The sequence below is a fragment of the Xenopus tropicalis genome, chromosome 10, assembly GCF_000004195.4.
Source record: "Xenopus tropicalis strain Nigerian chromosome 10, UCB_Xtro_10.0, whole genome shotgun sequence".
NCBI lineage: Eukaryota > Metazoa > Chordata > Amphibia > Anura > Pipidae > Xenopus > Xenopus tropicalis.
The window spans coordinates 6,950,373-6,972,940 of record NC_030686.2 but is presented as its reverse complement, the minus strand read 5'-3'; the positions used below and the strand labels follow the sequence as shown (position 1 = coordinate 6,972,940).

Sequence of the window (22,568 nt, the reverse complement as noted above, 5' to 3'; positions counted from 1 at the left end):
ATCTGAAATCGAATCGCACAAAAATCAGAAGCAAAGCTGTGAATTTTTGCCCGGTCTGGAGACAGTTCCTTGATTGCCTTCTCAGCGGAGCTGTCAGAAAGGGAGGCCTGCAGGGAGCAGCTTTTGTCAGCCGACACGGGGGCACAATAACCCTCTCGCTGCTTTGTTATTATTGCAGCCGCATTCATTTGCCAAACTGGGCCGCCTTCAGCGGGGGACGCGGGCCCACAGGGTTCCACACCGGGCAAATGAGAGGTCACCAGCCAAACCTGCAGGGCAACAAACAGGCTCACAGGGAAGGGCAATCAGTGCATTAAATGCCCCGTAAAATTGGGTAATATTACAAGGGCCAGAGTCCTATGTACAACCAATAGGATGGTCAGGCCCGGCTATCAGTGCACTTTATAGGGTGGAACATTCCCGCCTCCGGCATGTAATAACCACGGGACCTCTCTGTCTCTCTCTCTGTCTCGTCTCCCTCTGTCTCTCTCTCCCTTTCCTCACTCTCTTCTCAGATCAAATCAAAAGTTGGGAACCCCAACTCTGTCCATATTCTTGGTGATACTTGGTGATAATTAATAGAAAAAAAACAGACAGACCTGAGCCTATTGGTCAGTAAGTGTTCATATAAGGGTTCCTGTGTGTGTATTTACCTACACCCTGCGTCCTTTATATGCATTTATACACCATCGACCCTGGGAGATTTTATCATCACTTGCTGCCCTCTAGTGGGGAACTATATAATTACATTTAATGTATATGCAGTTCATTTCATACAGTTTGCTGTGTCTGCTTGGATAGTCCCTGGCTTTCTTACTATATATATATATATATCTACTTTTAGGACTTCAATCAGATGACAAATATAAACAAATCAAAGTAGGGCAGTACACGTAAATTAATCCTGTTTAGTAAATACAATTAGGGACAATCAAGACACCACTATTGGTTGTAGCAGCAAATATACGTGTTAATCAGTTTAATAGGTTCATTTAGTTCTAGAAAAATAATTTAGAGGTTAAAACATTCAAGACTTTGCTATGGCTGCCCCCCCCCCCTCTTGAATTCCCTCCCATATGACTTCCCCCCAAACTCTCTGCCCAGGGGGCTTTAATATAAGGGCAAAAGGAGTATCTGCCAAGAACCCACTTATTTTGGGGGCTCACTGTGTCTTTAATAACTTTCCTCAGTTGCTTTTCTAACTTTTATACAACTCATGTTGTTCCACACTTGACCGTGGCAGGATGTGCGGTTGGACCATGGACCCCTCTGTCTGTGCCGGATGAGGGGAGAACCAATTGGATCTTTGCCCAGGGACCACCACGGCCTTAAAATGGCCCATTTTCTTCATCTAGCCGAGCATTCCTTCAGTACACACTACCCAACAACTGCCCTGCTCAGTGCCACATCTCTCACTTTGCCCCCAGGCCTGCCTAGCCTCATACATTGTGTCCCGTACCCCCTTCTCCCATTCAGGGTCAGACTGGGCCACCGGGACACTGGAAAAAATCCCGGTGGGCCCCAGTTCTAGTGGACCCCTTGCCGGCGCTCCCCCTCCCGACCGCTCCAAATTTTCACGCTCAGGGGAGGACGTCGGGTGGGGGGCCCTAAGAGGGGGGGGTTAGGGGACATGCCCGGCTTGGGGTTCCTGCTGGGCCCCTGGTATGGGAGCCCCGATGGGACCTTCACCCCCCAGTCCGACCATGCTCCCATTAGCCTGTAAGCTCCATTAAGCATCTCTTGTATCAGGTATCAGTTGTACGGAATCTGTATGTTCCCTCTATAGACCCTTCTGTTGCACCGTCACGGGGAATGTGATGGAGTATAATATGTGTTAATAGTAATAGAAAGAGAAGACGCCACCAAAAAGTGCAAATGGACCGACCGACCCAAGACATCGATCTTCTCAGATTCTCAAGAAGGAAACAGGAGTTTGAAGGAAGAACCTTCCTCGGTTCTCAGTCGTCGGAAGGGAGGTGGAGCTCAGGGTGCATCTCTAAGTACAGAACGTAGTTCAACTCTTCCACTGGGAATGGAACGTCCTTCCACTTTTTGAAGGTTTTCTTGCAATCTGGGGTTTCCAGCACAAAGTTACAGGCGGAGACACTAGGAAAATTCACGTGCTTGTAGACTATTTCCGAACCCCATTTCTGTAGGAAAGTTATAGGAAGGGTAGATGTTTAGGGAGGAAATGCAGAATTGCAGTTTTGTAGATAGGATGTAATAGGGTTAAAATGGAAGTCTATGGCAAACTGAAAGTCCTGCCAACCTGGAAATCAGACTTAAATTTGCTGTAAGTGCCACAGGGGCAAGCCAAGCCAACTAGGCACCCAAGGCAACCTTAGATGGGGACCTTAGATTGTAAGCTCCACTGGGGCAGGGACTGATGGGAATGTGATAGGGGCCTTAGAGTGTAAGCTCACTGGGGCAGGGACTGATGGGAATGTGATAGGGACCTTAGATTGTAAGCTCACTGGGGCAGGGACTGATGGGAATGTGATAGGGACCTTAGATTGTAAGCTCACTGGGGCAGGGACTGATGGGAATGTGATAGGGACATTAGATTGTAAGCTCACTGGGGCAGAGACTGATGGGAATGTGATAGGGACCTTAGATTGTAAGCTCACTGGGGCAGGGACTGATGGGAATGTGATAGGGACCTTAGATTGTAAGCTCACTGGGGCAGGGACTGATGGGAATGTGATAGGGACCTTAGATTGTAAGCTCACTGGGGCAGGGACTGATGGGAATGTGATAGGGGCCTTAGATTGTAAGCTCACTGGGACAGGGACTCATGGGAATGTGATAGGGACCTTAGATTGTAAGCTCACTGGGGCAGGGGCTGATGGGAATGTGATAGGGGCCTTAGATTGTAAGCTCACTGGGGCAGGGACTGATGGGAATGGGATAGGGACCTTAGATTGTAAGCTCACTGGGGCAGGGACTAATGGGAATGTGATAGGGACCTTAGATTGTAAGCTCACTGGGGCAGGGACTGATGGGAATGTGATAGGGACCTTAGATTGTAAGCTCACTGGGGCAGGGACTGATGGGAATGTGATAGGGACCTTAGATTGTAAGCTCACTGGGGCAGGGGCTAATGGGAATGACATATAAACTCTCTAAACTGCTGTGGAAATGTGTCAGTGCAATACTGCACGCCCCCAACCCAAACCCTAACCAACCCGGATTCTCCCCTCTTTTTATAGACCCGCGCCTGTTCCGCCCCACCAATGACATCACAAAATAGGCGGGTCTATAAACAGAGGGGAGAAGCCGGGTTGGGAATGGGCAGAATAGGGTTGGATGTGAGTTTTTCTCGACCCTCATCACTAATACACAGCATATGCCAAATTATGTTACACTGTTTAACACCTGTGGTACCGCCCCCTACCTGCCCACAGTGGCACCTGATCATCCCTCCTGGAACCCAGTCCACCATCTTTCTTGGAAGCTCAATAGGAGGAGAGTAGACTTCATAGTAAATACTGTGACAAAGAGAAAAAAAAAAGATGAACTTTCATTGGCTGCTCCTGGGAGTGTGGTCCCTATCCCATTATCATCAGCCCCTGCCCCAGTGAGCTTACAATCTAAGGCCCCTATCCCATTTCCATCAGCCCCTGCCCCAGTGAGCTTACAATCTAAGGTCCCTATCCCATTCCCATCAGCCCCTGCCCCAGTGAGCTTACAATCTAAGGTCCCTATCCCATTCCCATCAGCCCCTGCCCCAGTGAGCTTACAATCTAAGGCCCCTATCCCATTCCCATCAGCCCCAGTGAGCTTACAATCTAAGGTCCCTATCACATTCCCATCAGTTCCTGCCCCAGTGAGCTTACAATCTAAGGTCCCTATCACATTCCCATCAGTCCCTGCCCCAGTGAGCTTACAATCTAAGGTCCCTATCCCATTCCCATCAGTCCCTGCCCCAGTGAGCTTACAATCTAAGGTCCCTATCCCATTCCCATCAGCCCCTGCCCCAGTGAGCTTACAATCTAAGGTCCCTATCACATTCCCATCAGTCCCTGCCCCAGTGAGCTTACAATCTAAGGTCCCTATCACATTCCCATCAGTCCCTGCCCCAGTGGGCTTACAATCTAAGGCCCCTATCACATTCCCATCAGTCCCTGCCCCAGTGAGCTTACAATCTAAGGTCCTTATCACATTCCCATCAGTCCCTGCCCCAGTGAGCTTACAATCTAAGGTCCCTATCACATTCCCATCAGTCCCTGCCCCAGTGAGCTTACAATCTAAGGTCCCTATCACATTCCCATCAGCCCCTGCCCCAGTGAGCTTACAATCTAAGGTCCCTATCCCATTCCCATCAGTCCCTGCCCCAGTGAGCTTACAATCTAAGGTCCCTATCACATTCCCATCAGTCCCTGCCCCAGTGAGCTTACAATCTAAGGTCCCTATCACATTCCCATCAGTCCCTGCCCCAGTGAGCTTACAATCTAAGGTCCCTATCACATTCCCATCAGCCCCTGCCCCAGTGAGCTTACAATCTAAAGTCCCTATCACATTCCCATCAGTCCCTGCCCCAGTGGAGCTTACAATCTAAGGTCCCTATCACATTCCCATCAGTCCCTGCCCCAGTGAGCTTACAATCTAAGGTCCTTATCACATTCCCATCAGTCCCTGCCCCAGTGAGCTTACAATCTAAGGTCCCTATCACATTCCCATCAGTCCCTGCCCCAGTGAGCTTACAATCTAAGGTCCCTATCACATGAATAATAGAAAAAGAAGAGCAACTGCAGGATTATTAAGACAGTTTTCTGCCTAGCCAAGGACCATATTGCCCCAAATACTACACCAGACCCAAACACATTTCTTTTAATAAACATATTGGAGATACTTAAACTACTCACCGAAAATCAGGGTTGATGTTTATATAATGGGTTCCTTCAATTGTGCGGAAATCGTCGCCATGGGCAACCGCTTGGCTACAGCCCCTACAGTAGAAGCGCACTTGCTCGGGGTAGAATGTGTTCCTTTTCTCATCTCTCTTCACTTGCTTAACCTTACGTGCAATAAGAGACTCCTTCTGCAGCTCTTTTATCTGTAGAACAGCAGGTATGTGGCACAGATTGAAGTTATTTAGCTCTTAGGGCTTAGACACACGGTGCTACTTGTTGCAGCTACAAATCACCAGAAAATACCCTGCCATAGACAGCACTGAGAATTGGCTCCACACAACTAGAGACAATTATATCTTAGTTGGGATCAAGTACAGGTACTGTTTTATTATTACAGAGAAAAGGGAATCATTTAACCATTAAATAAACCCAATAGGGCTGTTCTGCCCCAATAAGGGGTAATTATATCTTAGTTGGGATCAAGTACAGGTACTGTTTTATTATTACAGAGAAAAGGGAATCATTTAACCATGAAATAAACCCAATAGGGCTGTTCTGCCCCAATAAGGGGTAATTATATCTTAGTTGGGATCAAGTACAGGTACTGTTTTATTATTACAGAGAAAAGGGAATCATTTAACCATTAAATAAACCCAATAGGGCTGTTCTGCCCCCAATAAGGGGCAATTATATCTTAGTTGGGATCAAGTACAGGTACTGTTTTATTATTACAGAGAAAAGGGAATCATTTAACCAATAAATAAACCCAATAGGGCTGTTCTGCCCCAATAAGGGGTAATTATATCTTAGTTGGGATCAAGTACAGGTACTGTTTTATTATTACAGAGAAAAGGGAATCATTTAACCATGAACTAAACCCAATAGGGCTGTTCTGCCCCAATAAGGGGTAATTATATCTTAGTTGGGATCAAGTACAGGTACTGTTTTATTATTACAGAGAAAAAGGAAATAATTTTTAAAAATTGAGAATTATTTGATTCTAATGGAGTCTGAGCCGGTTGGCCTTCCCGTAATTCAGGTTTCTGTATAGCAGGTCCCATACCTGTACCATCACAATTGTGTAAGTTTAAGCATTGTCAGTACCTAACCTAAGGGGTATACTTATCATGCTGTGTAAAAAGTGGAGTGAAACATTACCGGTGCTTTGCTTTACAAACTGTTGAAATCTAATTGCTGATTGGTTGCCCTGGGCAACATCACCGTTAATGCTTCACTCCACTTTTTACACAGCATGATAAGTATACCCCTAAGTATTTAAATCCTCTTTCCATAGGTCAGCGACAGAGAACTAAAGTGTTACTCGCACCTTTTCCTCATATTCTTGTTCTGGCATCTCTTGCACATGCTTAATGGCTCGTTTCATCAGATCCTCAAGAATCTCATTGGTTTGTTCCCTTCGAATCTCTTTTCCGCCCGATTTCGCCAGAAAAGAATAGCAGCTATCCTCGTGCCGCGCTCTGCCCCTGGCCTTGAGACAAAGAGAAGCACAATACAACACATTAAATGCTTATATTCTGATGGATAATGCTTTATTTATTATTCCTGGGCCCTCAGTAAATGCCTTGGGAGTTATAAGTAACCCATAGCAACCAATCAGCAGGTAGAACCTGTTTAAAAGTAAATATCTTATTGGTTGCTATAGGTTACTGGGGAAAATTCATGGGTCTCATTTATAGACTAAATAAGCCCCGGGGTCATTTCTATACAGTGGGCAAAATTGCACCTGGGCAGTTACCCATAGCAACCAATCAGCAGGTAGAACCTGTTTCATAGGCCCCATTTATAGAGACTTAATAAGCCCCCCATATGTAATAAAAGACACTGTCATTTATAAACACTGGGCAAATTTGCACCTGGGCAGTTACCCATAGCAACCAATCAGCAGGTAGAACCTGTTTCATAGGCCCCATTTATAGAGACTTAATAAGCCCCCATATGTAATAAAAAACACTGTCATTTATAAACTCTGGGCAAATTTGTACCTGGGCAGTTACTCATAGCAACCAATCAGCAGGTAGAACCTGTTTCATAGGCCCCATTTATAGAGACTTAATAAGCCCCCCATATGTAATAAAAGACACTGTCATTTATAAACACTGGGCAAATTTGCACCTGGGCAGTTACCCATAGCAACCAATCAGCAGGTAGAACCTGTTTCATAGGCCCCATTTATAGAGACTTAATAAGCCCCCATATGTAATAAAAAACACTGTCATTTATAAACTCTGGGCAAATTTGTACCTGGGCAGTTACTCATAGCAACCAATCAGCAGGTAGAACCTGTTTCATAGGCCCCATTTATAGAGACTTAATAAGCCCCCCATATGTAATAAAAGACACTGTCATTTATAAACACTGGGCATATTTGCACCTGGGCCGTTACCCATAGCAACCAATCAGCAGGTAGAACCTGTTTCATGGGCCCCATTTATAGAGACTTAATAAGCCCCCCATATGTAATAAAAGACACTGCCATTTATAAACACTGGGCAAATTTGCACCTGGGCAGTTACCCATAGCAACCAATTAGTGATTAGATTTTTCTAGCCAGCTGCAGGTTGAACACTGAAAGTAATCATCTGATTGGTCGCCATGAGTTACTGCCGAGGTGCAAATTTGCCAATGTTTATAAATGGCCCCTAGTGTCTTTTATTACATATTTAGTCTCAGGAACCAGCTTCACTCAGTAAAGTGTTTTACCTTAAATAACATTTATTATGATGATCCCAACAACCTTCTATGATGATTTAAACTGATATCCGGAGTTTCTTTACCTGGACCATGGCAATCTCATTGGTCATTAGCCCGTACCGCACCACAACGTTGCACTGTGGGATATCGAGACCCTCCTCAGCAACACTAGTGGAGACGAGCAAGTTGAGCTCCCCTTTGCGGAACTTCTCAATAACCTCCCGTTGTTCGTTCTGATAGAAGGAAAGAAATGAATTGTTTATAAAATATAATTGTACAAACACGAGCCACGCATATCCTGTAAATGATATCCTTATAAATGGTGCTTAGTGATGTCATCTGTGCTCAGTGATGTCATTTCCGTCACATGACTCACTGAAACCTGTGAGGATCTATAGGGAGCTCCAATACAGGGATCCTTGTTAAACATAGTAGGGATGCACTAAATCCTGGATTCGGTTCGGGATCCGGACAAGATTCGGCCTTTTATGGCATGATTAGGATTAGGCCAAATCCATGGCCAAACTGAATCCGAATCCTACTGACTTCTTGTCACGTAAACACGGTAGTTGAAAATTTTTCCAATTTTTCCCAGATTTAACCCTTACAAAACCTAATTAGTATATGCTTATTAGGATTCGGATTAGGTTCGGTATTCGGCCGAATCCAAAAAAGTGGATTCATGCATCCCTAAAAGATAGTATTCATTTTTAGCCCAAAAAGAAACCAGCCCTGTATATTATTCATAATTGCCTACAATATCAGAGGGATTTTTAGCTTTACAGGTATGGGGGCAGAACAGCCCTATTGGGTTTATTTCATGGTTAAATGATTCCCTTTTCTCTGTAATAATAAAACAGTACCTGTACTTGATCCCAACTAAGATATAATTACCCCTTATTGGGGCAGAACAGCCCTATTGGGTTTATTTCATGGTTAAATGATTCCCTTTTCTCTGTAATAATAAAACAGTACCTGTACTTGATCCCAACTAAGATATAATTACCCCTTATTGGGGCAGAACAGTCCTATTGGGTTTATTTAATGGTTAAATGATTCCCTTTTCTCTGTAATAATAAAACAGTACCTGTACTTGATCCCAACTAAGATATAATTACCCCTTATTGGGGCAGAACAGCCCTATTGGGTTTATTTCATGGTTAAATGATTCCCTTTTCTCTGTAATAATAAAACAGTACCTGTACTTGATCCCAACTAAGATATAATTACCCCTTATTGGGGCAGAACAGTCCTATTGGGTTTATTTCATGGTTAAATGATTCCCTTTTCTCTGTAATAATAAAACAGTACCTGTACTTGATCCCAACTAAGATATAATTACCCCTTATTGGGGCGGAACAGCCCTATTGGGTTTATTTCATGGTTAAATGATTCCCTTTTCTCTGTAATAATAAAACAGTACCTGTACTTGATCCCAACTAAGATATAATTACCCCTTATTGGGGCAGAACAGCCCTATTGGGTTTATTTAATGGTTAAATGATTCCCTTTTCTCTGTAATAATAAAACAGTACCTGTACTTGATCCCAACTAAGATATAATTACCCCTTATTGGGGCAGAACAGCCCTATTGGGTTTATTTAATGGTTAAATGATTCCCTTTTCTCTGTAATAATAAAACAGTACCTGTACTTGATCCCAACTAAGATATAATTACCCCTTATTGGAGGCAAAACAAGTCTATTGGGTTAATTCAACATTTCAATAATTTTTTAGCAGACTTAAAGTACGGAAAGATCCCTTATCCGGAAAACCCCAGGTCCCGAGCATTCTGGGTAACAGGTCCCCTACCTGTACTATATCTCTCCAGAATACTTAATGATTGGAGGGTTTGGTACCTGTGTCATGTGCTTGCTCTGGTTGCTGTACCCTGCCCCAGTCAGAGGTGCCGTTTTTATGCCCATTTTCTGAAAATAATCTTTTCCGGAGATCCAGTTGTGCAGAGAGTGAGTGCTCTGCCGCGTGCGGGTAAAGATGATCCCACGAGACACAGAGGAGAACTGGAACTGATCTTTCAATATTTCTTCCAGCTTCGTAAGCTTGGGGTTTTCAAATCTGCTGTCGTGGGCCAGCTCCAGTAATGTTGCTTGGTTTCCTTCATTAAGGAAAATCAGAGGTCATAGAAATATATTAAAGAGCCCCCCACAACCCAGAACCCCCTAATATCCCTATCCCTGTAATCTGTTCCTTCAAACAGTAGGAATAAATACCATTTTTATATGCTGAAATCCAGCTGCAAAACTGTTCTTCTCATCATTTGAAATCCTGGCAGGGGAGGAGGGACTAAAACATTGATGTTACACATTGTAACAACTTCTCCCCAGCTTACAGACAGCATGCAGGAACTACATAACCCACAATGCATTGCACTGGGATGTTCCTTTCCTTATTGACATCACGTGTGCAGCAGGGAATTGTGGGATTGGGAGAAGGCAAGCTGAGGGACAGGCGCTACTGTTACAGTTTATTTGAGTCACAAAGTAGTCAGCCAGATCAGCAGGGGAACAGGGGGCGGGGCTTAGGGAACAGGGGGCGGGGCTTAGGGAACTGTTCCAAACCAGATTATTACATTAAACATCATGAAAAGGCTGCATATAGTTTAACTGATGTATATTGCAAAGTTGCTTGGAATTATGTTCAAAAAGCTTTGGGTGGAGTTCCCCTTTAATGTTGCTTTGTTTTGAAATCAGCCATATTTCCTTACGGTCAAATAACTGGATGAGGAAGGTATCCGTTGGGTCGTTTTGTTTCCTAATGAATTTCTCCGTCACGTAGAATTCCGCCAGAAGTTCATAGGCATCGGTCATTCTAACGGTGTCGTGAACGAGGAGGGAGTCGTTGTACTTGCGCAAGTGCAGGGCGCACGTCCGCTTCATCCTGTCGGCCTCCACAGCACCTGGAACCACACACAGGTATAGTCAGTGACCTCACTTGGGGGCAGGCGATGACATCACGGGGTGGGAGAATGGGCATATGGGGCAGGGAAATGCGCTGGGCAGATCCTGTCTCTAACCAAAAGGGGCTGATTGGCCTTGGAGAGAGTCAGGGAAGGGTGGGATTTATAGATAGGGTTGCCAACCCAGTCTTGTGGCCATACACGGTAAGATCTACTCACTTGGCATCTTCTGATGTCCCCTACTGGTGGGCGATATCGGGCTAATTAGAATGGCGGGTATAGGCGCAAGTCGGTTTGGGGACTGCATCAACGAGGCCCGTCATTAGTGCCCATACACGGGCTGATAAGCTGCCGATTCAGTCTAAAGGGCCAATATCAGCAGCTAGAATCGGCCCGTGTATGGGCACCTTTACAAATGTACTGGCAGATATATTGCCAGTAAATTTGTAATACTGCCAACTGCCCTGCTGGAGACAATTTAGGCATTATGTGCCCACAAATGTAGTAGTCCCTAGTAAACCTGGCAAAGCTACTACAGTATACATAACTGGCCTGGACTGGGATACTAAATAGGCCCTGGCATTTCAAGTACACAGAGGCACAAACAGCCCCCCTGGCATTCCCAGTAACCAGAGGCACAAACAGCCCCCCCAGCCCAATAAATAGTGACTGTCTGTGGCACCTTACAGCCCCCCTGGCATTCCCAGTACCCAGAGGCACAAACAGCCCCCCCAGCCCAATAAATAGTGACTGTCTATGGCACCTTACAGCCCCCCTGGCATTCCCAGTACCCAGAGGCACAAACAGCCCCCCCAGCCCAATAAATAGTGACTGTCTGTGGCACCTTACAGCCCCCCTGGCATTCCCAGTACCCAGAGGCACAAACAGCCCCCCCCAGCCCAATAAATAGTGACTGTCTGTGGCACCTTACAGCCCCCTGGCATTCCCAGTACCCAGAGGCACAAACAGCCCCCCAGCCCAATAAATAGTGACTGTCTGTGGCACCTTACAGCCCCCCTGGCATTCCCAGTACCCAGAGGCACAAACAGCCCCCCCAGCCCAATAAATAGTGACTGTCTATGGCACCTTACAGCCCCCCTGGCATTCCCAGTACCCAGAGGCACAAACAGCCCCCCCAGCCCAATAAATAGTGACTGTCTGTGGCACCTTACAGCCCCCCTGGCATTCCCAGTACCCAGAGGCACAAACAGCCCCCCCAGCCCAATAAATAGTGACTGCCTGTGGCACCTTACAGCCCCCCTGTCATTCCCAGTACCCAGAGGCACAAACAGCCCCCCCCCCAGCCCAATAAATAGTGACTGTCTGTGGCACCTTACAGCCCCCCTGGCATTCCCAGTACCCAGAGGCACAAACAGCCCCCCCAGCCCAATAAATAGTGACTGTCTGTGGCACCTTACAGCCCCCCTGGCATTCCCAGTACCCAGAGGCACAAACAGCCCCCCCAGCCCAATAAATAGTGAGTGCCTATGGCACCTTACAGCAGCCCCTTTGGCATTTGCCAGAACCCACAGATTGCCAGTCTGGGCCTAATAATATTATGATAGACAGTGATATTCTAAGATAATTTGCAACTGATCTTCATTTTTTAATTTTTCAATTTTTTCAGCTTTTTGTTCAGCAGCTCTCTGCTTTGGTATTTCATCCCCAATGTGATTGCTGGGGTGCTATTTAGCCTAGCAACCAGGCAGTAGTTTCAGCAAGAGTTGGGAGTATGAATAGGGGAGGCCTGAATAGAAAGATAAGTAATCAAAAGTGACTATAACACATAGCACACATAAATATGGGATATTTAACTATTATTATTAACTATTTTTTCACCTTCTTTCTCCAGTTCAACCACTTTCTGCTCATAGACCTGGGTGCCAAACTCGCTTTCACTGAACTCTGCTGTGCGCAGGTACCCGTGGATGGTCTTCATGAGCTCCTTCAGCTTGTCCCCAAAGGGATCCTAGGTCGAAAAATAAATGGAGGTCACATTGAGGGATGTGCCCTACAGGATGATGCCCTTGATAGAGATGATCATTACCCTTGTCCTCTGTGCTACGAGATCGTACTGCTTATTGGGTTGTTTGGCTTTGGCTTCCAGGTCTTCACGATGGACTTCTGCCGACATTATTCTCCAGGTGTCAAGGTTAGCACAGATCTGGGGAATATATGTTACGTTACATGAAGTTAGCCCCGAGTAACGTTTGGTAGACTCACAACATTTGCCTGTGAGGCTACAATTGTATTGCTATTGGGAAAAGGGAATCATTTAAACATGAAATAAACCCAATAGGGCTGTTCTGCCCCCAATAAGGGGTAATTATATCTTAGTTGGGATCAAGTACAGGTACTGTTTTATTATTACAGAGAAATGGGAATCATTTAACCATGAAATAAACCCAATAGGGCTGTTCTGCCCCCAATAAGGGGTAATTATATCTTAGTTGGGATCAAGTACAGGTACTGTTTTATTATTACAGAGAAATGGGAATCATTTAACCATGAAATAAACCCAATAGGGCTGTTCTGCCCCCAATAAGGGGTAATTATATCTTAGTTGGGATCAAGTACAGGTACTGTTTTATTATTACAGAGAAAAGGGAATCATTTAACCATTAAATAAACCCAATAGGGCTGTTCTGCCCCCAATAAGGGGTAATTATATCTTAGTTGGGATCAAGTACAGGTACTGTTTTATTATTACAGAGAAAAGGGAATCATTTAACCATTAAATAAACCCAATAGGGCTGTTCTGCCCCAATAAGGGGTAATTATATCTTAGTTGGGATCAAGTACAGGTACTGTTTTATTATTACAGAGAAAAGGGAATCATTTAACCATTAAATAAACCCAATAGGGCTGTTCTGCCCCAATAAGGGGTAATTATATCTTAGTTGGGATCAAGTACAGGTACTGTTTTATTATTACAGAGAAAAGGGAATCATTTAACCATTAAATAAACCCAATAGGGCTGTTCTGCCCCAATAAGGATTAATTATATCTTAGTTGGGATCAAGTACAGGTACTGTTTTATTATTACAGAGAAAAGGGAATCATTTAACCATGAAATAAACCCAATAGGGCTGTTCTGCCCCAATAAGGGGTAATTATATCTTAGTTGGGATCAAGTACAGGTACTGTTTTATTATTACAGAGAAAAGGGAATCATTTAACCATTAAATAAACCCAATAGGGCTGTTCTGCCCCCAATAAGGGGTAATTATATCTTAGTTGGGATCAAGTACAGGTACTGTTTTATTATTACAGAGAAATGGGAATCATTTAACCATGAAATAAACCCAATAGGGCTGTTCTGCCCCCAATAAGGGGTAATTATATCTTAGTTGGGATCAAGTACAGGTACTGTTTTATTATTACAGAGAAATGGGAATCATTTAACCATGAAATAAACCCAATAGGGCTGTTCTGCCCCCAATAAGGGGTAATTATATCTTAGTTGGGATCAAGTACAGGTACTGTTTTATTATTACAGAGAAAAGGGAATCATTTAACCATTAAATAAACCCAATAGGGCTGTTCTGCCCCCAATAAGGGGTAATTATATCTTAGTTGGGATCAAGTACAGGTACTGTTTTATTATTACAGAGAAAAGGGAATCATTTAACCATTAAATAAACCCAATAGGGCTGTTCTGCCCCAATAAGGGGTAATTATATCTTAGTTGGGATCAAGTACAGGTACTGTTTTATTATTACAGAGAAAAGGGAATCATTTAACCATGAAATAAACCCAATAGGGCTGTTCTGCCCCAATAAGGGGTAATTATATCTTAGTTGGGATCAAGTACAGGTACTGTTTTATTATTACAGAGAAAAGGGAATCATTTAACCATGAAATAAACCCAATAGGGCTGTTCTGCCCCCAATAAGGGGTAATTATATCTTAGTTGGGATCAAGTACAGGTACTGTTTTATTATTACAGAGAAAAGGGAATCATTTAACCATGAAATAAATTATTAAATTATTTGATTAAAGGAGTGCATGGGGGATGGCCTTTCCTGTCATTCTGAACTTCCTAGATAATGGGCTCTGGATAACGGATCCCAACCCTGTAGGGACTGGAAATATCAGATACATCAGGATTAGAATGAAAGCAATGTACCTGTAAGATGTGCTCTACAGCTTTATGAAAGGAGGTAGCTCGTCCTGTGCCAGGGGAAGCGGTGAGTCCCAGGATCTGGGGCAGTTTTCCTTTCCGGCAGATCTTTCTCTCAAGGTAACCTTCCATTAGTTTATTATATACGCCATCTTTGTGCGTGTGGTGGCACTCATCAATGATCAGCAAGGTGAAATCTGCCAGAGACAAACACATTCTGCAAAGCTGCACAGAACCAAAACATTAAAGGAAAACTATACCCCCAGAATGAATACGTAACCAACAGACAGATTATATCATAATAAGGGGCCTATTAAAGAATCCTCCCAAACTGGAATATATATATCAGTAAATATTTCCCTTTTACATCTTTTCCCTTGAGCCGCCATTTTGTGCTGGGCTGTGTGCCCCCTCAGAGATCAGCTGACAGGAAATAATGCAGCTCTAACTGTAACAGGAAGTAGTGTGGGAGTAAAAGGCAGAACTCTGCCCATTCATTGGCTGATGGGGCCTAGCATGTATGTGTGCCTTGGTTGGTTTGTGTGCACTGTGAATCCTATGATCCCAGGGGGCGGCCCTTAGTACTTAAAATGGCAGTTTTCTATTTAGGATTACCCAATGGCACATACTACTAAAAAAAGTATATTCTTATGAAAATGGCTTATTTAGATAAAGGAGGGTTTTACACATGAGCTATTTTATTATATATTTTTCTAGAGACCTACATTGTTCATAGGTATAGTTCTCCTTTAATGTTCTAGTCTAACAGGTACACATTGTCTATCCATGCAACTAACCTATAGCAGCCCATCATGAGGTTGCATTTATTGGGCTGCTGGTTGAAAGCAAACATCCGATTGGTTACGCCGGGTTACTAGAACTTGAGCAAACGTTGCAGCTTTTATTAACTAATTCCTCAATGGGTTAATACTTATCATGGCGCTAAATTTACTGGCAGCCCCACCTGTCAGCTCTACGTGCATTTCCTCGCTGCCGCTGCTCAGCGCGTTCTGCAGAATCTGAGCCGTGCAGATAATAACGTCGTTATCCTGCGTCTTCTGCGCAAAGAAGCATTTGTGCTCCGTGTCCCCGCTGATGGCTACAACCGTGTACTTGTCTTTCAGATGCGGCTGAAACTCGTTGCTGAAGTGCTGATCTACCAGATGCACCTGTTATAGGAGACACAAAGCTTCAGTGGCGCAACAGGTATGAGTGCAGTACGCTGCAACGGTCAGAGAATTGGGCTTGCGGTAAAGGAAAAGTATTCCAACAGACAGTTTATATCATATTAAGCGGCCTAATTAAGAATCCTATCCAACTGGAATATATATATCAGTAAATATTGCCCTTTTACATCTTTTCCCTTGAGTCGCCATTTTGTGCTGGGCTGTGTGCTCCCTCAGAGATCAGCTGACAGGAAGTAATGCAGCTCTAACTGTAACAGGAAGTAGTGTGGGAGTAACAGAAGTTTATATCACATTAAGTGGCCTATTAAAGAATCTCCCCAAACTGGAATATATATATCAGTAAATATTGCCTTTTTACATCTTTTCCCTAGAGCCGCCATTTTGTGCTGGGCTGTGTGCTCCCTCAGAGATCAGCTGACAGGAAGTAATGCAGCTCTACCTGTAACAGGAAGTAGTGTGGGAGTAACAGAAGTTTATATCACATTAAGTGGCCTATTAAAGAATCTTCCCAAACTGGAATATATATATCAGTAAATATTGCCTTTTTACATCTTTTCCCTAGAGCCGCCATTTTGTGCTGGGCTGTGTGCCCCCTCAGAGATCAGCTGACAGGAAAATAAATGGAGAAGAGTAGAGCTCCTTTTCCAAATAGAAAAGGCTGCCAGTTTGGGGCAAGGAAAACTTAACCAACAGATAATTTTATATGAAACTATATTAAAGAATCTCCCCAAACTGGAATATATATATCAGTAAATATTGCCCTTTTACATCTTTTCCCTTGAGCCGCCATTTTGTGTTGGGCTGGGTGCTCCCTCAGAGATCAGCTGACAGGAAGTAATGCAGCTCTAACTGTAACAGGAAGTAGTGTGGGAGTAAAAGGCAGAGCTCTGTCCATTCATTGGCTGATGGGGCCTTACATGTATGTGTGCAAGGGGGAAGGTTAGTGGGGAGCGGCAATTCTTCAGATGGGGTCTGGGTCAGTGAGGTCCACTGGGTTTTTCCCTGGTGTCCTACTGGCCCACCTGCATCCATTTTGCCTCTTATATACCTACCTTGTTAACTATGAAAGCCACCTTTGCATTCCGCTTCATCTCCAGGTGCCTCATTGCCACATACAGTGCTGCCCTGGTCTTGCCGGCACCAGTTGGAAGCCAGATGATGATATTCTTGCCCTCCAAAGCCGGGGCAATTACTTCCCACTGGTAGTCATGCAGTTCCATCTAAGGATGGAGAAGGCAAAAACCATCTAATAAATACTGTACTATTCCCAGTAAGTGACTGTATTTTATGCTTCATTATTCAGTAACGTGTCTTATATTTGGGGTTACCATATAAATATAATTGCCAGTAAATTTGTATTACCCATTATCCAGGGTATTACCCCTTATAAGGCCAGACCTGCCTATCCCGCCCATTTCCCCACCCCATGTGACACCCCTGACCCATAGTCAGGTAGAAACCCTACTTATATGGGAAGTAGTCAGTGGTATCTATGGAGAACGGTCATGTCCAGATAAGACTAAATATCCCCTATGGTTATTGAGATAAAAATAGGCCTTGATAGCACTGACCCTGGTGGTTCCTTGGTGACCCTACTGGTTCCTAAACTGTCTGACTACCTGCCTGGAGAAGCGCAACGGGGGGCTAATAACACTGATATAAGGGCAGAAAGCCTGTGCCTAAAACCTCAGCCAGAAGACCCTTTAGGTCCTACTGCCATTAGCTTCTAACTCCCACCATAGGCTGGACTCCCATTCTATGGTCTCCTGGAGACTGAATTTGTGGTGGGGTCTCTCCATGTCCCCTGGGTGGGAACATTCCCATTTACACCACTTGCCCACAAAGGCACAGAATGTCACGAGAATGATTATTATGATATTATGAGAGTTTTATAGGGAGCAAATGAGAGTGAGGGGGATTTAGAAGGAGAAAAGTAGGGGGAATGTGGAGAAAGCTGGAGAGAGAGAAGGGCTGCAAATGAGAGATGATGAATGGGGGGAACAGGGGACGGAGGAGTGGGCTGAGGAGAAGGAAATACTAAGGTGTTTTGGTGGAGGAGAAGCTAAAAACGCCAGGATGTAGATAATCTGATAAGAAATGAGGAGAGTCAGGGGGTGGAATCAGCCGGTGGTGGGGAAGAATATAAGGACTACGGCAAGAGACCTCTGATTTGCTGGCAGCCCCCCAGCACCCAGTCACCTGTTCCTGTGTTTATTTCTCTGTCAGTGTGTGCAGCTCTCAGGTGTCTCTGCCTGCTGTCTCTGCCTGCTGTCTCTGCCCTCTGCCTGCTGTCTCTGCTGCATTTATACTGCCTTCTACAGTGTTTTGGTTTCCTTCTTTCCGAGGCAGAAAAGAAACTGACGGAGCCCTGGGAAGGAGGTTGTGACATCCAACATTGTATCTGGGGATTCCCTAACTGGCAGATCACTTGCCTTACGTATTCCTACAGCCTGCGCCTAGTGAGGTCTTTTAAACAGCAGCACTCTGGTATTTATTGCCTTCCCATCAGTCCCTGCCCCAGTGAGCTTACAATCTAAGGTCCCTATCACATTCCCATCAGTCCCTGCCCCAGTGAGCTTACAATCTAAGGTCCCTATCACATTCCCATCAGTCCCTGCCCCAGTGAGCTTACAATCTAAGGTCCCTATCACATTCCCATCAGTCCCTGCCCCAGTGAGCTTACAATCTAAGGTCCCTATCACATTCCCATCAGTCCCTGCCCCAGTGAGCTTACAATCTAAGGCCCCTATCCCATTCCCATCAGCCCCTGCCCCAGTGAGTTTACAATCTAAGGTCCCTATCACATTCCCATCAGTCCCTGCCCCAGTGAGCTTACAATCTAAGGTCCCTATCCCATTCCCATCAGTCCCTGTCCCAGTGAGCTTACAATCTAAGGTCCCTATCCCATTCCCATCAGTCCCTGCCCCAGTGAGCTTACAATCTAAGGTCCCTATCACATTCCCATCAGCCCCTGCCCCAGTGAGCTTACAATCTAAGGTACCTATCACATTCCCATCAGTCCCTGCCCCAGTGAGCTTACAATCTAAGGTCCCAATCCCATTCCCATCAGTCCCTGCCCCAGTGAGCTTACAATCTAAGGTCCCTATCACATTCCCATCAGCCCCTGCCCCAGTGAGCTTACAATCTAAGGTCCCTATCACATTCCCATCAGTCCCTGCCCCAGTGAGCTTACAATCTAAGGTCCCTATCACATTCCCATCAGCCCCTGCCCCAGTGAGCTTACAATCTAAGGTCCCTATCACATTCCCATCAGTCCCTGCCCCAGTGAGCTTACAGTCTAAGGTCTCTATCACAGTCAGAGACACAAGGGTCAGTTGTTATTAAAGTTATTCATGGAGGGTCACAGGTTTCTGCCCTCTGGTACAAAGTCTGCAGCGGTGCAAAGTGCACAAAAACGCTTAGTAAATGCCCCCTTCCTGCTCATGTTTGTACATTGTGCTGGATTCTGTACATACATGTGACATTGAAGCGTTCCTTTTTTTCTACTCCTTTCTTTAATAATGACTTTCCCACAGATCAGCAGGTTTAGAGAATTCGGCTCCGGAGCCGGCGCTGCCGGCGCGTGGGTGTCAATAAGCCCCTCACAGGGGCCCCTCTCCCCGCTGTGTCACAGTCGGAAACGAAACCAAAAGAGAATTGTCTCATAGACAAGAGAAGAGCAAATAGAAAGGGAACGTTTCCTGTTTGCAGCTTTTAGACTATTTTCTAATGCAGAAGAAATAAACAGGCATTATTAGCCCTTATAATGAATATCCCCCCCCCCAGTATGAATCCTGCTATGAAGCTGCCATAATACAGAGGGCGGGATTAGTAAAAGAAATGTTAATATTATATGTATAATGGAAGAAAATGTCATTCTAAGCAACTTTGTCAGTGGTTTTAAACTTATATTCATTGTATTCCTGAGCCTCGATTTTTGAGACCCCGGACCCGACCCAGACCCACAAGCCGCGACCCGGACCCCCATTTTTATTCACTTTGACCCACTACCCGACCCAACCTGTAACTGCTTTATCCGCAACCTGATATATGACCCGCTGACTACCAACAAACAGGAAGTGTTGTTGCTGCAAACTGGAAGTTACATCATCAGAAGTGGGCGGGGTAGAAAAAAAAAGGGGTTGTTCACCTTTTAGTATGATGTAGAGAGTGATATTCTGAGACAATTTGCAATTGGTCTTCGTTTTTTTATTATTTCACTTTTTGTTCAGCAGCTCTCCAGTTTGAAGTTTCAGCAGCTATCGTGTTTCTAGGGTTTAAATGACCTTAGCAACCAAGGAGTAGTTTGAATGAGAGACTGAAATGTAATAGGAGAGGATCTAAATAGAAAAATAAGTTATAAAATAAAACTGGAGCCTCACAGAACAATCATTTTTTGGCTGCCGGGGTCAGTGACCCCTATTTGAAAGCTGCAAAAAAATAATCTGGTTGCTAGGGTTCAAATGACCCTAGCAACCAGGAAGTGGTTTGAATAAAAAGACTGATATGTTTATAAAAGAGGACCAGAATAGAAAAATAAGTAATAAAAAGTAACAATAACAATACAGCTGGAGCCTCACAGAGTAATGGTTTTTTTGCTGCCATTTGCAAGCGGCAAAGAATCAAAAGAAGAAGGCACATAACTCAAAACTATAAAGAAATAGATAATTAAGACCATTGGCATTGCAACATCTCTGGTTATGTTGGTGCTGTTTCCCTGCATATTGTAGTTTACAAATGTCTGGTTTTCCTTATCTTTTGCCTAAAACTCTTTGGAGTTAGAATCTATTCCTATGAGCTACACAGGGAACAGTTCCAAAATGGCCCCCGTGTATGAATGGCATTGTTACCCAGTCACGTTACTGTCTCCCCCTCGCAACAGTTTGTACAGTTCCCCAAACCTAAACGGACGTGAGAAGGAAATCCTCCCCCAAAGCCGGATCATTATGGTCCAACCCATATTCATATGTGTTTCTGTGCATTTGTAACCAAACATGTACGGGCTGGGCATACAAATGGAAGAGAAACCCTCATATTTGTTTTATCCTACCATCCCAATTACAGGTATGAGACCTGTTATCCAGAATGCTTGGGACCTGGCCTTTTCTGTAATTTGGATCTCCATACCTTAAAGCTACTAAAAAAAATCATTTAAACAATAAATAAACCCAATAGGGCTGTTCTGCCCCCAATAAGGGGTAATTATATGTTAGTTGGGATCAAGTACAGGTACTGTTTTATTATTACAGAGAAAAGGGAATCATTTAACCATTAAATAAACCCAATAGGGCTGTTCTGCCCCCAATAAGGGGTAATTATACCTTAGTTGGGATCAAGTACAGGTACTGTTTTATTATTACAGAGAAAGGGGAATCATTTAACCATGAAATAAACCCAATAGGGCTGTTCTGCCCCAATAAGGGGTAATTATATCTTAGTTGGGATCAAGTACAGGTACTGTTTTATTATTACAGAGAAAGGGGAATCATTTAACCATGAAATAAACCCAATAGGGCTGTTCTGCCCCCAATAAGGGGTAATTATATCTTAGTTGGGATCAAGTACAGGTACTGTTTTATTATTACAGAGAAAAGGGAATCATTTAACCATGAAATAAACCCAATAGGGCTGTTCTGCCCCCAATAAGGGGTAATTATATCTTAGTTGGGATCAAGTACAGGTACTGTTTTATTATTACAGAGAAAAGGGAATCATTTTTAAATATGTGAATTATTTGATTAAAATGGAGTCTATGGGAGACGGCCTTTCCGTAATTCGGAACTTTCTGGATAATGGGATTCCGGATAAGGGGTCCGATACCTGTACTACTACTACTACTAATAATAATAATAGTTAGAATACTTACATTGCACTGTTTGTACCAATCCCTCTGTGGAACTAAAGCAGAAATCTCCTGGTCACTAAGCACACTTGCCTTTCATTATTGTCCATAGTCATAGTCTTTCCTTATATTAAATGTATAAATTCCCAATGTACAACAAATCCATGATATACCAATATAGGAACTGTTCCTGCAGAGAGAAACCCCTGTAAAAAACATTTACCAAACGTTTACATTGCATTTTGTCTATTACCGACCCCTATAGCCCCCACAGTCGTACAATAAAATAAAGTTGACAAATCCAGTAAATATGAATTTAATAAATTCACGTTTCTCCATTTCAGAGCAGAAGGCGCAGGAAATTGCCCTGCTTCTCTCATAAAATAACTGTCCTTACAAAACCAGCGACAATAAGCACACACACTGCGCACTTGTACAATGCAATTGGCAACACGTACGGGAAGGGGGGGCGGGGCAAGCGGCGGATCCACAGAAGTCTCCGGATCGTGGTGCGAAAATGCGGTACAAAAGTCACGGAACACAAGGATCTGTACATACAAAGTGCAAGTGTCGAGTAGAGGGTTTCCTTATGGATTTACACACGGCGGCGGCATGTGTAAAGGTGTAAACAAGCATCACTGGTCCAATTACAGCAGTAATAATACTTTTATATTGTTCCCATGGAATCGTTTCCTGCCCTAAGCATTCTTCCTGTGTAAAACACAATAAATATTTGAACTGTACTGTTGGCCCCTTTATTCTATAGCTGTACTGAGTACCCACGGTGCAAGACCATCCGTTAGCCTATCAAACGTGGGGAAACAGGGGCCACAGTCAGTGTGATACTTTATATGGGTGGCTCGCCCCTTATAGTATGTCCTATGTCTAGCAACTATGCAATTGGTCTTCATTATTTCATAGTATTTGAAATGTT

At 44.1% G+C, this 22,568-nt stretch overlaps 1 protein-coding gene across 2 annotated transcripts; it reads right to left on the bottom strand.

Annotated features, from left to right (window-relative positions):
* Nucleotides 1-949: 949 nt before the first annotated feature.
* On the bottom strand, nt 950-18,354 carry dhx58 (DEXH-box helicase 58). 2 transcript variants are annotated; one of them, XM_002939041.5, is made up of 13 exons: nt 17,992-18,353; nt 16,845-17,012; nt 15,570-15,774; nt 14,612-14,802; nt 12,530-12,646; nt 12,322-12,451; nt 10,291-10,482; nt 9,425-9,681; nt 7,649-7,798; nt 6,181-6,342; nt 4,866-5,056; nt 3,395-3,488; nt 950-2,150 (listed from the first exon to the last, which is right to left on the bottom strand). In XM_002939041.5, exons 2-13 carry the CDS (start codon nt 17,010-17,012, stop codon nt 1,959-1,961), a joined length of 2,049 nt encoding a protein of 682 aa, XP_002939087.3. In that variant the 5' UTR covers nt 17,992-18,353; the 3' UTR covers nt 950-1,958. The 2 variants fall into 2 exon arrangements, with proteins under 2 accessions (XP_002939087.3, XP_004918769.2); XM_004918712.3 differs by lacking the exon at nt 3,395-3,488 and having other exon boundaries at nt 2,029-2,150; nt 17,992-18,354.
* Nucleotides 18,355-22,568: the final 4,214 nt, after the last annotated feature.

Coding starts and splice junctions, on each gene's coding strand:
- dhx58 (XM_002939041.5), bottom strand. CDS start 17,012: ATGGAACTGCATGACTACCAGTGGGAAGTAATTGCCCCGGCTTTGGAG. Junction 3,489..4,865: donor AACATCAACCCTGATTTTCG/GTGAGTAGTTTA, acceptor TCTTTGTCACAG/TATTTACTATGAAGTCTACT. Junction 2,151..3,394: donor TCAGGTGCCACTGTGGGCAG/GTAGGGGGCGGT, acceptor ACTTTCCTACAG/AAATGGGGTTCGGAAATAGT.